This window comes from Vipera ursinii (assembly GCF_947247035.1).
Source record: "Vipera ursinii genome assembly, chromosome: 2".
NCBI classification, from domain to species: Eukaryota; Metazoa; Chordata; class Lepidosauria; order Squamata; family Viperidae; genus Vipera; species Vipera ursinii.
In genome coordinates this window covers 176,987,621-177,001,332 of record NC_139513.1, presented here as the reverse complement: position 1 = coordinate 177,001,332, position 13,712 = coordinate 176,987,621, and the positions used below count along the sequence as shown (strand labels likewise).

The 13,712-nt window shown below is 41.6% G+C and overlaps 1 protein-coding gene across 1 annotated transcript; it reads right to left on the bottom strand.

Moving 5' to 3' along the window:
* Positions 1-643: 643 nt before the first annotated feature.
* Positions 644-12,497, bottom strand: CALR (calreticulin). Its single transcript, XM_083357151.1, has 9 exons — positions 12,252-12,497; positions 9,017-9,118; positions 8,239-8,442; positions 6,868-6,962; positions 6,273-6,482; positions 5,987-6,100; positions 3,785-3,928; positions 2,189-2,281; positions 644-1,153 (listed from the first exon to the last, which is right to left on the bottom strand). The coding sequence occupies exons 1-9, from the start codon at positions 12,337-12,339 to the stop codon at positions 953-955; spliced, it is 1,251 nt and encodes a 416-aa protein (XP_083213277.1). The 5' UTR covers positions 12,340-12,497; the 3' UTR covers positions 644-952.
* Positions 12,498-13,712: the final 1,215 nt, after the last annotated feature.

Sequence of the window (13,712 nt, the reverse complement as noted above, 5' to 3'; positions counted from 1 at the left end):
AGGATCTGGTATCACCATGCACAACAGCTTTATAATACCAAAAGCTTTTTGTTAAGCTGCAATTCCCGTCTAACCCCAATAAAGACATCAAAAGATCAGCATTATGGGCCAGATGTGAAGTTTAATTTAATAGAAATTTTCTTCAATCTTGCATACATTCAAGTGTGAACAAGTGGGATGACCCATCTGATACTGTCCTTTCCACCTCCAGAAGCCCACCCTCCCTCTCTGCCTTTTATATGTAAACACCCATCCCAATTCCTACCATTATCTTCCTGATGGGGCTCTACAAACCCTCCCTGAACAACCCAACACCCAAGGAAGTAGGCTAAAAGCTAGAATGCAGAATTAAAAATTAAATTTGCTCAGTACACTGTGCTTTTGAAGCACCTGATCTGTATAATAGGCACAGAAAGATGTGGGTTACTAGCGCCTATTCCCTGACTGGAGTCAGGATTTCTTGACTGGCCTTACACATGGTATAATACTGGTTGTTTCAATGTAATGTCTTTGAAATCTGGAGCAAGGTGTACCTATGCTACCAAGCCCTCCCAACGCCCTACCTGACACTCCCCTTCAAAGGATAAAGGCAAAATTTAAATGGACGTGAGTTTTGCTTTTTACATCAATTGAGAAGGGCTGGTAGAGGCAAAAATTTTTACTGACAAAGCGGCCAGAAAGAAGGGTCAGGGTCAATGATATAATCCCCTTTCCAAGGGTTGTATTCCTACGATTAGCCTTCTTCTGATGCAGGTTCTAGCCCCCCCCCTTACACATGTGAATGAGTAATTGATGATACTTGGAAGGAGTTAAGACAAACACACCAATAAAAAAGAAAGTTCTTGTGTCTCATAGAGACATTACTGTTATCCCCTTCTCCTTAGTTGGGTTCAACTGCATGGTACAAGTCCAGGGCAAGGCTCAGCCATCAAATATACCCAACAACCCCCAATCACAGCTCATCCTTCAATGGACCCTCTGTTTCCTCGTCTTCCTCCTCCTTTTCTTCTTCTTCCTCCTCCTCTTCTTCCTCTTCATTATCTTCACCCTCGGGTTCTTCTTCTCCTTCCTCTTCTTTCTTTTTCTTATCTTCTTCTTCCTGCTTCTTCCGCTGTTCCTCATCCTGCTGCTCTTTCATTTTCTTTTCAGCATCCTAATGAGAATTTAAAAGGAAATACAGTATTGAGTCAGGGCTTGCTGAAGAAAGCATCACAGTAAACGGGACCAGGCAAGATCTTTTTGATTTTGTAAGCATTGAGAAACAGACTGAGCAAGAGAAAAAAACTGGCTCCAAGTAATATAGTCATTTTGCTTGGTTGAGGTTGGTCTTAAAATTGCATCCCCCTTAGCCAAATGTATCCTAACAATACACAAGAGATTCTAAACCAATACTTCCCAATTTCTGCAATCTTGAATGTGTGGACTTCAACTCTCAGAACTGGCTGAGCCATTCATTGCAAAGAATCTTGAGAATGATCTCAAAGATGCCAAGACTGGGAAACAATGTTTAGACAAACGCACTGACATCACCAGAGCCCTGGTGGTGCAGTGGTTAGAATGCAGTACTGCAGGCTACTTCTGCTGACTGCCAGCAGTTTTGGCAGTTGAGTCTCACCAGCTCAAGGTTGACTCAGCCTTCCATCCTTCCGAGGTCGGTAAAATTACTGTTGGAGGCAATATGCTGACTGCTTAGAGGGGTGTAAACCACTGTGAAGTGGTATATAAGTCTTATTGCTATTGCTGTCTGACAGAATTTGGAGAACAACAACTGGCTGCTGTGGAAAACTGAGGACACAAACTCAAACTGATCCATGATGCCATTTTTTACGATTTATATCCCATTCTTTGCCTAATGTATTTCAAGGCAATTCACAAACAGAAAAAAGCTTTTAAAAGGTTTTTGTAAATGTAATTTGCTAGCAATCAAAATGCCAAATACTTTCTGGAGAAACATAATGAGAACTTTAATTTCAGCCGTTAGGATAACAAGTCTCTCACACGTTCATGTATGCTTTCATACAAGGAATGGGATTTATCCAATTATCGCTGGTTAACAGCTTGGTTCACATCCGTTTCCGAAGTTCAAAATCTAAAACATGCTCATTTGAGAGCAAGGTACAGATTTCTAATTCCTAACTCTTTATAAAAACCAAATATTATTTCTCCTCTATAAAGAAACATTTCCCACCTTAGTAGCACCCCATGTTTCATTCCCAAATTCTTCAGCAAACTTATCATCATCGGTAATCAGGAAGTTGTCAAAAATTGTGCCAGATTTCACCTAAAACACAAAGAAGAACTGTGTTATATAACTAAAGCTTGCCAATGTTTTGACAATTTGTTGAACTAAATGGTAGAAGTCATTACTCAATATAATAAAGGTAAAGGTTCCCCCGCACATGCGTGCTAGTCGTTTCCAACTCTAGGGGCCGGTGCTCATCTCCGTTTCAAAGCCAAAGAGCCAGCGCTTGTCCGAGGACGTCTCCGTGGTCATGTGGCCGGCATGACTAGACGCCAAAGACGCACGGAACGCTGTTACCTTCCCACCAGAGCGGTCCCTATTTTTCTACTTGCATTTTTACGTGCTTTCGAAATGCTAGGTTGGCAGAAGCTGGGACGAGTAACAGGCGCTCACTCTGTCACGCGGCACTCGGGATTCGACGTGCCAAACTGCCGACCTTCTGATTGACAAGCTCAGCGTCCTAACCCACTGAGCCACCGCGTCCCTTTACTCAATATAATATTCATTCCTACTGGTTTCTGACCACAATTCAAAGTGCTTCTGATGGCAGTTGCCAAGTGTCTGAATTTTGATCATGTGACCATGGGGATGCTGCAATGGTCATTGTGAAAAATGGTCATAAATCACTTTTTTCAGTGATGTAACTTTGAACCACATGAACTTTGTAAGTTGACTACTGTATAGACTAAAGGGGGACATTTCACAACTACAACTACAAATAGTCTTCATTTAGTGACTGCCTCATTGACTTTTCAGTTATAAGGGTGATGAAAAAGTAAGTTATACAATCAATTCTTGCATTTAGAGCCTTCGCAGATCTGTACAGCAAAAGAATCTAAAATTAAGATCATAAGCAAAGATGAGGTTTCACTTAGCAACTTTGCTTAACCACCAAGTTGCCAGTCACTAAACAAGGATTATCAGTATAGCAAATTGCAGATTTAGAAATGTATGATTTCCTGTTTAATATACTGATAAAGTTTCAAGTATGTACTTTTGTTGTATTGCACATTAACTTTCTTCTCCATTAGAATAACACCTTAAAGTATTTTAAGTCTCCCAGAATACATGAACTAGAAAAAAATCAGGATAATCTATAGTAGTCTGGGACCAAAGGTTTATTCTTCCAAATTTTCAAGTGTGCTGGAGCCCATCCTCAGGAACTGGGCTGGTTCTAATGGTTGTATTTATATAGTACCTGGTTGTATGTGGCTTTTGTTAATTAGGATGTTGACAACTAGCCCAGCTCCTTAAGTATCTGGTAAGATGGTGGTAAATCAGCATTCCTATTGACTGACAAAAGGAGGCCCATTTCCCAGGCTTCAATCATTTCTCTGGCTATTTTTGTCCCTGCTCAGCCAACATTTTGAGTAGCTGTGAAATGCAATGTGAGGCTATCAATAAATTTGGATCTCGTCTAACAGCTAGTAATAACAGAAATAATAATTTGTAGTTTTTATAAGACAATCCTCAGAACAGCTACTTGAGTCATTTGGCTTTCCCCTATTTAAAAGGTTTATTGGAAAACAAGCAAGAACTTACCTGCCACAAGTCCAAGCCAATAACACCAAAGTTCTCATAAAAGTATAGATTTGAATCAGGGGTATATTCAGGATTATCTATCTCAGGATGAATCCACTTCCCTTTGTAGTTGGGGTTATCAATTTGACGAGGTTTCCATTCTCCCTATGAAACATTGAAGAGTTTGAAATGGAAAATTCAGGGCACATCAAATTATGTAGCATACAGATAGCAATATCCAGCATATGTATAAAAGTCGGTTCTCTCGCCTCTCCTGTTCAACATCTATATGAAACCGCTGGGTGAGATCATTCGTGGTTTTGGAGTTGGGTATCATCAGTATGCCGATGATACCCAACTTTTCTTTTCGACCCCAAACCACCCCAGTGATGCCCTCGCCGTGATGTCCCGTTGCCTGGAGGCGGTTCGGGTCTGGATGGGGAGGAACAGACTTCAACTCAACCCTGACAAGACTGAGTGGCTGTGCATTCCGGCATCCCGGGACATTCAAAATGTTCCATCTCTTTCTATGGGGGGTGAGCTCTTACCCCCCGTGGATAGGGCTCGCAACTTGGGAGTCCTCCTAGATTCACGGCTTACCCTGGAAGATCATATAGTGGCCGTGACTAGGGGGGCTTTCGCCCAGGCTTTCGCCCAGTTGCGGCCCTATCTGAACCGGGATGCCCTGTGTACGGTCACTCATGCGCTCGTGACCTCTCGCCTTGACTACTGTAATGCTCTCTACATGGGGCTTCCCTTGAAGACCACTCGGAGGCTCCAACTGGTACAGAATGCGGCCGCGAGAGTTGTCTTGGGAGTTTCCCGGTACTCCCATGTTACACCTTTGCTCCGCGAGCTGCATTGGTTACCAGTTGTCTTTCGGGTGAGGTTCAAGGTGTTGGTTACGATCTTTAAGGCCCTACATGGCATGGGTCCGGGATACCTCAGGGACCACCTGCTGCCGGCATCGACTCCCCTCCGCCCTGTGCGTTCCCACAGAGAGGGCCTCCTCAGGGTGCCGCCAGTCAGGGAATGTCGACTGGTGGCCCCCAGGGGGAGGGCCTTCTCTGTGGGTGCTCCGGCATTATGGAATCAACTGCCGGTGGAGCTCCGGATGGCACCAGACCTCCGAACTTTCCGTCGGGGCCTGAAGACCCACCTGTTCGAATTAGCTGGTCTGGCCTGATGGGGGATTATGGGTTTTTAATTGTTTTTTAAATTTGTTACTGTTTTTAATTGGGCATGGGTTTAATCCTTTTTTAATTTTTGTATTGTCTTTCTTTTTATATATGCCCTGTGAACCGCCCTGAGTCCCTACCAAGGAGAAGGGCGGTATATAAATCAAATAAACTATAAACTATAAGTGCATTATGTATAAAACTAAATAGCCATACCCCTTCTGTGGTTTGCCCCAAGTGGGCTTACATATCTAACTGGTTTCTAGTAAGTGCTTCAAAAATTTCCAGAGATCACAGGGCTATTCAACTGGGAGCCTGAACTCTCAAACATTAACCTGGGCCACTCTGGGTTATGAGACACCATGGAACCTCTTTGCCTTGTGAACAATTTGCCAAACACCCTGAGGAAAAAAATGTTCATATTCATACCAAGCTGGATATCAGACACGAAAGGTCTCATGAAATGCACTGGGAGGTAATGCAGGATTCTTTTGATCCTGCAACATCTATGGAAATGAGAAAATCTTCTGAAAAGGTGCTCAGCTACCTTATAATTACACCCCTGCTCCTTGATAATACAAGCAGCCAGAAAGATCACAACACCAGGGACCCAGCTAGTGATAAATGCATCAAGAGGTAAGGGGTTAATGCCTACTGCTTAAAGAAGCAAGGTTATGAAGGAATGGATGGAGCAAATGGACTGCCAACAACGTAGTAACCTCAGCAGTAGACTGAGGCCAGGATAGCCCTTATTCTTTATGAGAACAGATACAAAACTTCCTCTGCCACACGGCTTTGAGAAGTGAGCTTTACAGAAGATAGCAAATTTTAATATTTATGGTTTTCGAAGGGTATTGCTGCAGTCAGGTGGCATACAAGTGACTATAACAAAAGTTTTCATGTAATCCATATTTTTTTTAAAAAAGGCTTTCTTTTAAAATAAACAATTGGTGGATACCTTTCTGTAAAAAAGGAGGACTCTTTTATAAACAACTCTTTTAAAAGCCCACTTCCTAGTCACCTACACATTTTAAACTATTATTACCTTGTATTCTGGATTCTGGATTACTGGTGGTTCCCACTCCCCATCCATCTCTTCATCCCAATCCTCAGGTTTCTTGGCATCAGGATCAGGAATATGTTCTGGTTTATCCCAGTCCTGTAATATAGATGGGAAAAAATCCTTGTGCAAATTCTATGTATTTTTTAATCCTACCGTCCATTGGTCTTCAACAAAACACAATCCATTTCTTTTCTTTGATAAAATGGGTTTTGGTTAGGTTGTTCTCGAGTGAGAAATGTATAGTTATAAGCCATTAGCACTTACTGACCTCTGGTTTTGTATCTTCAGGATCATCTATCTTTGCTCTTTCATCCCAGTCATCTGGTTTCTTTGCATCTGGATCCTTAATTTTCTTTGGTGGCAAAAAATCCCAGTCATCCTCCAAGCTGCCAGACTCCACTTTATTGTTGTCAATCTTAACCTCGTATGTGTTATCAGGTCGAACAATGAGGGTATAGAGATGGCTGAACTCATCATCCTATTAAGGAAATTACTGTTAGCAAACTCTCCTCTCTAGCCAATTTTGGTAATTGTTTTCCTCCATGCTCAAAGTTAATTTCATGAGAGTTGCCATACTACACTGCAATATCTCTCTTTGGCTGTTCATCATACAACTTACCATCTTTGTCACTCTTCTCTGATCATTTATCATTAAATGTTTTATTTATCAAATTAATATGCCACCCATCTCACTATCCAAAGCAACTCAGTTGGCATATAATAAAATCATAAACATTAAAATTAACAAGAATTTTAGATAAAAAACTAGAAAAATAACTGCATTGCTAACTTTCCTAAACATTAAAGTGTTCATGGAAAGGATTTCCCATTCTCACCCCCACCTCCCAATTCCAATTACTCACTTTACAGCGAATATCTTTATTGATCAGAACATTTTTGCCTTTGTAGTTGAAAATCACATGTACTTTCTTGGTACCCGGACCACATATATCAGGACCTAAATCGGAAACAGAAACATCCAGCTAATTCCATATTGAGACTCCTGTATCATCTCTCAGAAATGCAATTCATTCCATCTGCTTTCCCTACTATCAAGCTCTAGGACTTTTAATTACTTGAAGTACACCAGCATTACTACTGTATACATCTTTTATTCTCAGAAGGTAATAAAATAAACATGCTTTTAACAATAAAGTACATATTCTTTCAACCTGGCTTGCTGTTCACGGTTTAGAATCCCTGTCAGAGTGAAAGTTTCAATATCCCAAAAAATATCAGCTAACTAGAAAGACTATTAATGGGTTCTTCCTTGTAGAACATAAACTATTAAGCGCTGAGAGGGATAACTCCACAGGAACACAGAAAAGCTTTAGCTAACATTGGAAGCAGCCGTCCATAGTCTAGCCCAGGGGTGTCAAACTCAATTTCATTGAGGGCCGCATTAGCATTGCGGTTGCCCTCAGGGGGCTGGGTGGGTATGGCCAGGATGGGCGTGGCCCACTGGGTGGGCGTGGCTAGAGTGCGTATGGCCTACTGGGTGGGTATGGCCAGCTCTACATTGTTCGCATCAAGGGTGCCTATGGGGGCCTGGGCAGGAGTGGGACAGATCTGAGGGTCTCTGGGCCAGGGCCAAGGCAGTGGGGGCCGTTCCCTCATTGTTTCCAGGATGGCTTCATGGGCCGCATGAAACCACTTCGCGGGCCGGATCCGGCCCCCGGGCCTTGTGTTTGACATGTCTGGGCTAGCCCTACCTACCATGCAACAGTGGGACGATGCATTGCACACTATGAATAATGCTATCTATATGTTTGTGAAAAGGATGAGAAAGATAACTAAAACTGGATGAACAGGCGTGTGTGTCTATTTGTGTAAAGGCTGAAAGGGAAAGTGGGATGGGAGGAAATTCACTAGTATACAATCTAATTTATTATCAAGGAAAAAAAATGTCATTCCAGAAGACATCTGCTATTCTAAGAACAGATTTCATTAACCAGACTAGATTATTTCTCAATACAACACAACATCACGCAAGACTGGCAGTTTTTGCCACCCTATTTAATAGACATTCCCGTGATTATCTACAGATTCTCACGAGGATATTTAGTACTCTCCAATTTGCTTCATGAACTCATTGGTTCCTGGTTTTCAAAAAACCATCTTACCAATTAGCGTTAAATAAAGAACAACTATTCTCTTATGCTAATGACCACAAGAAAATTAAAGATTAAATGACCAAGCAACTATCTTCCCTCATGTCCCAAGCAGCCACGCACCAAACATGATGTTGTATTCAGAATCTCCATGCATGTCTTCTTGCTTCAGGGTTGAAGGGAAGAGTTTTACATATCCACCTCCACAATCAATATTCTGCTCATGTTTTACTGTGAACTGCACCACGAGAGTCTTGTCCTTGTTGCTAAAGGAATCAAAGCTAGCAGATATGGCATAGAAACGAGCATCCTGGCTTGTCTGAAGTCCTGGTAAAAAATTAAAAACACAGTTAAGTCCTTTGCCTGGAATAGGGGTACTATACTGATTACAGATAGCGCCTTAAGAAAAAAGACTGCAAGATGCACCAAAATAGCAATCACAAGTACAAAGCAGTGCATCAAATATTAATCAGATAAGCATCAACTTATTTGCTATCCAATTATCATTCTGCTTTAAAGCAGCAGAGGCAACATGAACAGTTAAGTTACTGAAATCACTGATCAGTTTAAACACCAGCTGCCTGCAATTAGTGCAGGTTCGAGTCCCACCAGGCTCAAGGTTGACTCAGCCTTCCATCCTTCCGAGGTAGGTAAAATGAGGACCCAGATTATTGGGGGCAATAAGCTGACTTTGTAATAATGCCGCTTGGGGGGTGTGTGTGAAAGCCCTAACAAGCAGGCATATACATAGAATGAAGGCTACTGCTAAGCTTGTAAGCCGCCATGAGTCTTCGGAGAAGGGCGGGATATAAATGGAATTAAAAAAAAAATGCATAGCACTATAATCAAGGCCTCAGGACTGCGACTTATTCACGATCGCACAATTATATCATCTTCTTACCTTTGTCCTTCTCTGCATCTCCATAGAATTTGCCAGAAGTAAGTATGAATTTTCCATAGTCTGATTTATGCTTTGATTCTACCCAACGGCTTGTCCAAGCATCTAAAAGGAGAACAAGGCAACATAATTTGAATCTGAAGAATTATAAAGATTCAAAGTATATTATGTGTGTAACATTCCCCAAAGTTTAAAAGGCAAGGCAAAAATGTCTTCCTAAATGATGGCCTTTGCCATTTCTGCAGTTTCAAAGAGTATGACTTTTGCAGCAAGTTTACCTTTTTCCTCTGTTTCTATGTTGTTTTGGAAATGTCAAAATACAGGAAATACTTTGTATCTGTAAAATATTACTACTGGAGAAAAAAGGCCCACGATTCTGGTTAGTTTTATTCCAGTCAATCTCTCTCCTGAAGTAAAGGCAATTACAAAAATGTACAAATCTACAGAAAGAGGGTAAAGATTGATCTGAATTCAAGTTCTTAGTCATGAATCCAAAACTATGATTTATTGATCTCACTATTCCTTGATTGGCAAATACAATTAAGATGATATAAAATAAGCCAGACATGTCAATCTCGCGACGTCATGTGACGTGCAACAGTTTTGCCATTGCCAGCAATGGGGTAGGCACTGCTTCCGGATGCCGGCAGTTTGACACCCCTGTACTAAGCAGATTTCAACTCTTTCAGACACCAGGAAAAATACCCCAAAGATAAAAGCTCCTCAATGTACAATGTAGATATAGTGGTCTCTCTGTCATTGTTAAATATTTAAACACAGATTGAATGTGTTGGGATACTGTACAGTAGTGCTTTTCCTGCCCAAAGCAGAATTGTACTAGTTGATTTTCTAGGTGCTCTGATTCTTACACTACACAAATATCTGAAAATATATTACAGAACATTCTGTTATGTTCAACTTTGCAGATTCAAAAAATGAATTTCAGAGATTTTACCCTAATCTAATCAACCCCAGGCATTTTGATTTCCCATTTGTGATAAATGTGCCTGCCAGTTGTTATAGCATTTCTCCAGTGTTGCTTGCTGCGTGGTTCTTTTTCTGGCTTACAGTTTGGTTATTTTTAATAATTATTCAATACACGCATACTGTTCAGAGAAGATATGCCTTTAAAAGTGAACATATAAAAGTTTAGAACTAAATCAGAATTTATTTAGAAAACTGGCCTTATTAAATCCTAACAGCTCATTTCAGTAAGACCAACTAATGCTACATCTGTGTAGTAAAAGCACTCATAGCGGAAGAGTTTTAATATCATTCTATGGATAGGTTTATTCATCAGTCCCAGTGAATATTATGGGGTTTATCTTTGGGAAGATGGCATATGGTGCAGCTTAGGTCATCAAATGGGCCTTGTTTTGAAAGATAGTATATTTAAATATTTTAAAGAAAAACAATTTAGGCACAAGAGGCATCAATTCTTAAAAACATTTTACGTTAAACATCCCCAATTCACTGCAGCATATTTGGATTCTGTATCAGAGATACATCATCAAAAATCAATGCTATAACTGCCATATAAACTACAGGTCATCCTTGACTTACAACCACAATTGAGCCCAAAATTTCTGTTGCTAAGCAAGGCAGTTGTTAAATGATTTTGCCCCATTTTATGACTTTTCTTGTCACAGTTATGTGAATCATGGCAGTTTAGTAACATAGGTGTTACAATGAATTTGGCTTCTCCAGTGACTTCGCTTATCAAGTCAGGAAAAAGCAATCACATGACTCCCGGACACTGCTACCATGATAAATACATGCCAGTTGCCAGGTGTCCAAATTTTGATCACATGACAGTGGAGATGCTGTGTGAAATCGATCATAAGTCACTAAGGACAGCCTATATGATTCTCGGTGTTACATACTTTGTTACAATGCAATACAATGACAATGCAGGACTACTCAATGTATTAAGTTAGCTATTTAACAGAAACCTACACTGCCATTTTCAGTATTCAACAATGGGCGGTTTGTGTGTTCTAGAGATATCCCATGGTGATCTATTTAGTCCATGTTCTATGTCCCCATGGCTCCTTCTGATTATGGCTTAATTATCAAGTCCCCAATGGATCCCTGATCTAGACTAGACACAACAAATTATCAAATCTACTGCTAATGTTCCTCTTTGACAAATTTTCAACATCCGATAGCACTTCATCAAAGTATTTTTAAGAACTACAATAGAATTATTTCCCCTCGACATATTTATCTAAAATGGCTGTGACATGATCACTTCACCCTTCACCAGAATCGCCAATATAAAATCCATGGCATAAACTCAGAATAGATAACTTAGATGTCTTTTCTACTTCCAATCTATTAATTGAGATACTGGGCTTAAATAGAAAACAAGGAAATCTAAATATTATAATCTGTGTCTCCAATTTACTTCACAAAGAGTTGATAGGGGATAAAGAGGATAAAGCAAGTATACTCTGCCTTGAGCTTCCAAAGGAAACCTGGGAAATACATTAAGTGAGCAATATTTCCACCCATTTTAAGCCACTGTATACCAATTCTTGATTCCACAAAAAAAATCGTACCCCATTAGAACCCTGCCACCTATACTTTTCCTCTTTTAAGGTCGTTAACCCTACTCTCATCTCTCCCTACTGTCAATCCAACGAGGAACCACTTTGAAGCTCGCCTTCACAAAATCCCACAACCCAGCCTCCTCCCGCGTGCCGCGTGCACCTGACTAGATGCAATATGGGAATGCTGTTAATCTACCCATCGCGTTAGATCACGGATATATTAATCTGCGGACGATTGTTAAGACCTGCTCAAAATTACACTGTTGTCATTAATCCATCGTCCTCGAGAACCTGCAGGAACAGCACAGCGTCCTGAGCCAAAAAAATACGGCCAATCTAAAATGGCCGTGAATGGGTGGGTGGTGGGTGCGTACCCGCGAAGGCGAGAAACAGAAACCGACAGTGCTTCCAGCACGTAGGCATCTGCCTTTACTCTGGCGGCACTCCCAAAGCCACCCAATCTCTCCCCATATGCCTCCACTCCCCCTCCGGGCCCGGAGTGACTTGCTCGGATTAGAAACCCAAACCCAGGATTATTCTGCGTTAAGATCAATGCTTTTTTTTAAAAAAAAAAAAGCGAACCAACCAATCCTCCACCAGATACTCCTAATTTGCATGTCGTTAAATTCCTCTCCCCATCTCTGCACCGCCACCACCGCCCCAGACAACGCTGGACGGCCTCTCACCTCCATCCCCGAACTCCTCCCTGAAGTACTGGGTAGGTCCAGCCGACACCAGAGCCAGCAGAGAACAGAAGGCTAGAATAGGATTCATTTTTGTCTCCGCCGGGGGAGAGACGCCTGGCTCTTTAAGGAGCACAACCTCTGCCAAGCTACCTGACAGCGATGACCGAACAACTGCAACCGGCTAGGTACTTTCGCCACGATTTTATAGCGCCCTTAGTGGAACGCCTGCCCTCGCCGTCTTCTGATTGCGCGTGCTGATCCGGACGGGCATTACCATTGGTCTGCAGACTGTACGGCGGGTTGGACTGCTCCTCCGAACGTTGGCGTCCCAGATGTCTGCTTCCTATTGGATACCGGACCTGGCCAATGAGGCACGACCACGCGTTCGGGGAGAGACCTCCCCCCCCCTCCGCCGTGTGCGCGTCACCGTTTCTTTTGCACAACCCCAAGTGTGGCTAACTACTTTTAAAGGGCCAGGTGGAGAAACATTTATTCGCACCTATCTCTACAGCAATCCTATTCCAGCCTGGTCAAGCAGCAAGAAAATCAGCCATCGAATAAAGTCAGTTCCAGCTTTGGAAGCAAATACACGAGCAAAAACTCAGGTCAAATGGATTTTGTCAGCTGTCTTTAAAGGGTGCAGATGTTATCCTCAATATTTTGCTGCCTTGAACAGAATAGCAAATGTCAAGTCATCCAAGGGTGTCCGTGTTATTTTAGTCCCTGAAATAGAAACCTCACAAGCACCTCTCCCTGGAATAATAAAAAGACATCTGTAATAATTTGTCGTAGTTTCACAAACTGTCGCATCTAATAGCAAGAATTGGCTTTATAGAAGAGGCCTACAGAGCAGGTGTTCTTGCAAAATATATTCTGCACAAAACTACCCTATTGTAGCCGATACTGAAATACTTGATAAAAAGAGAATCTGATAAGAATATAATACTGAAATTTTGCAGTGCAGTTATTTTAAACATTTTCAGAAGGACATTTTTCAAAAGCTATTTTCAATGGAGACAGAAAAGGGTAAGTCTGATCATGCTTATAGTCTTTTGCTAAAATACTGAAAAAAGGAAAAGAAAAAAAGGAAAAGAAAAAAGGCCAGTTATACTGCTAAACTATTTTTTTTTTATTCCATTTATATCCCGCCCTTCTCCGAAGACTCAGGGCGGCTTACAAACTTAGCAGTAGCCTTCATTCTATGTATATGCCTGCCTATTAGGGCTTTCACACACACACCCAGCGGCATTATTACAAAGTCAGCTTAATTGCCCCCAACAATCTGGGTCCTCATTTTACCTACCTCGGAAGGATGGAAGGCTGAGTCAACCTTGAGCCTGGTGGGATGCGAACCTGCACTAATTGCAGGCAGCTGGTGTTACTTAAGGAGGCATTAGCCCACTGCTCCACCAAGGCTCTTTATTGAACCACAAGTTCTCAACTGTGTACCATTCTTTTTCT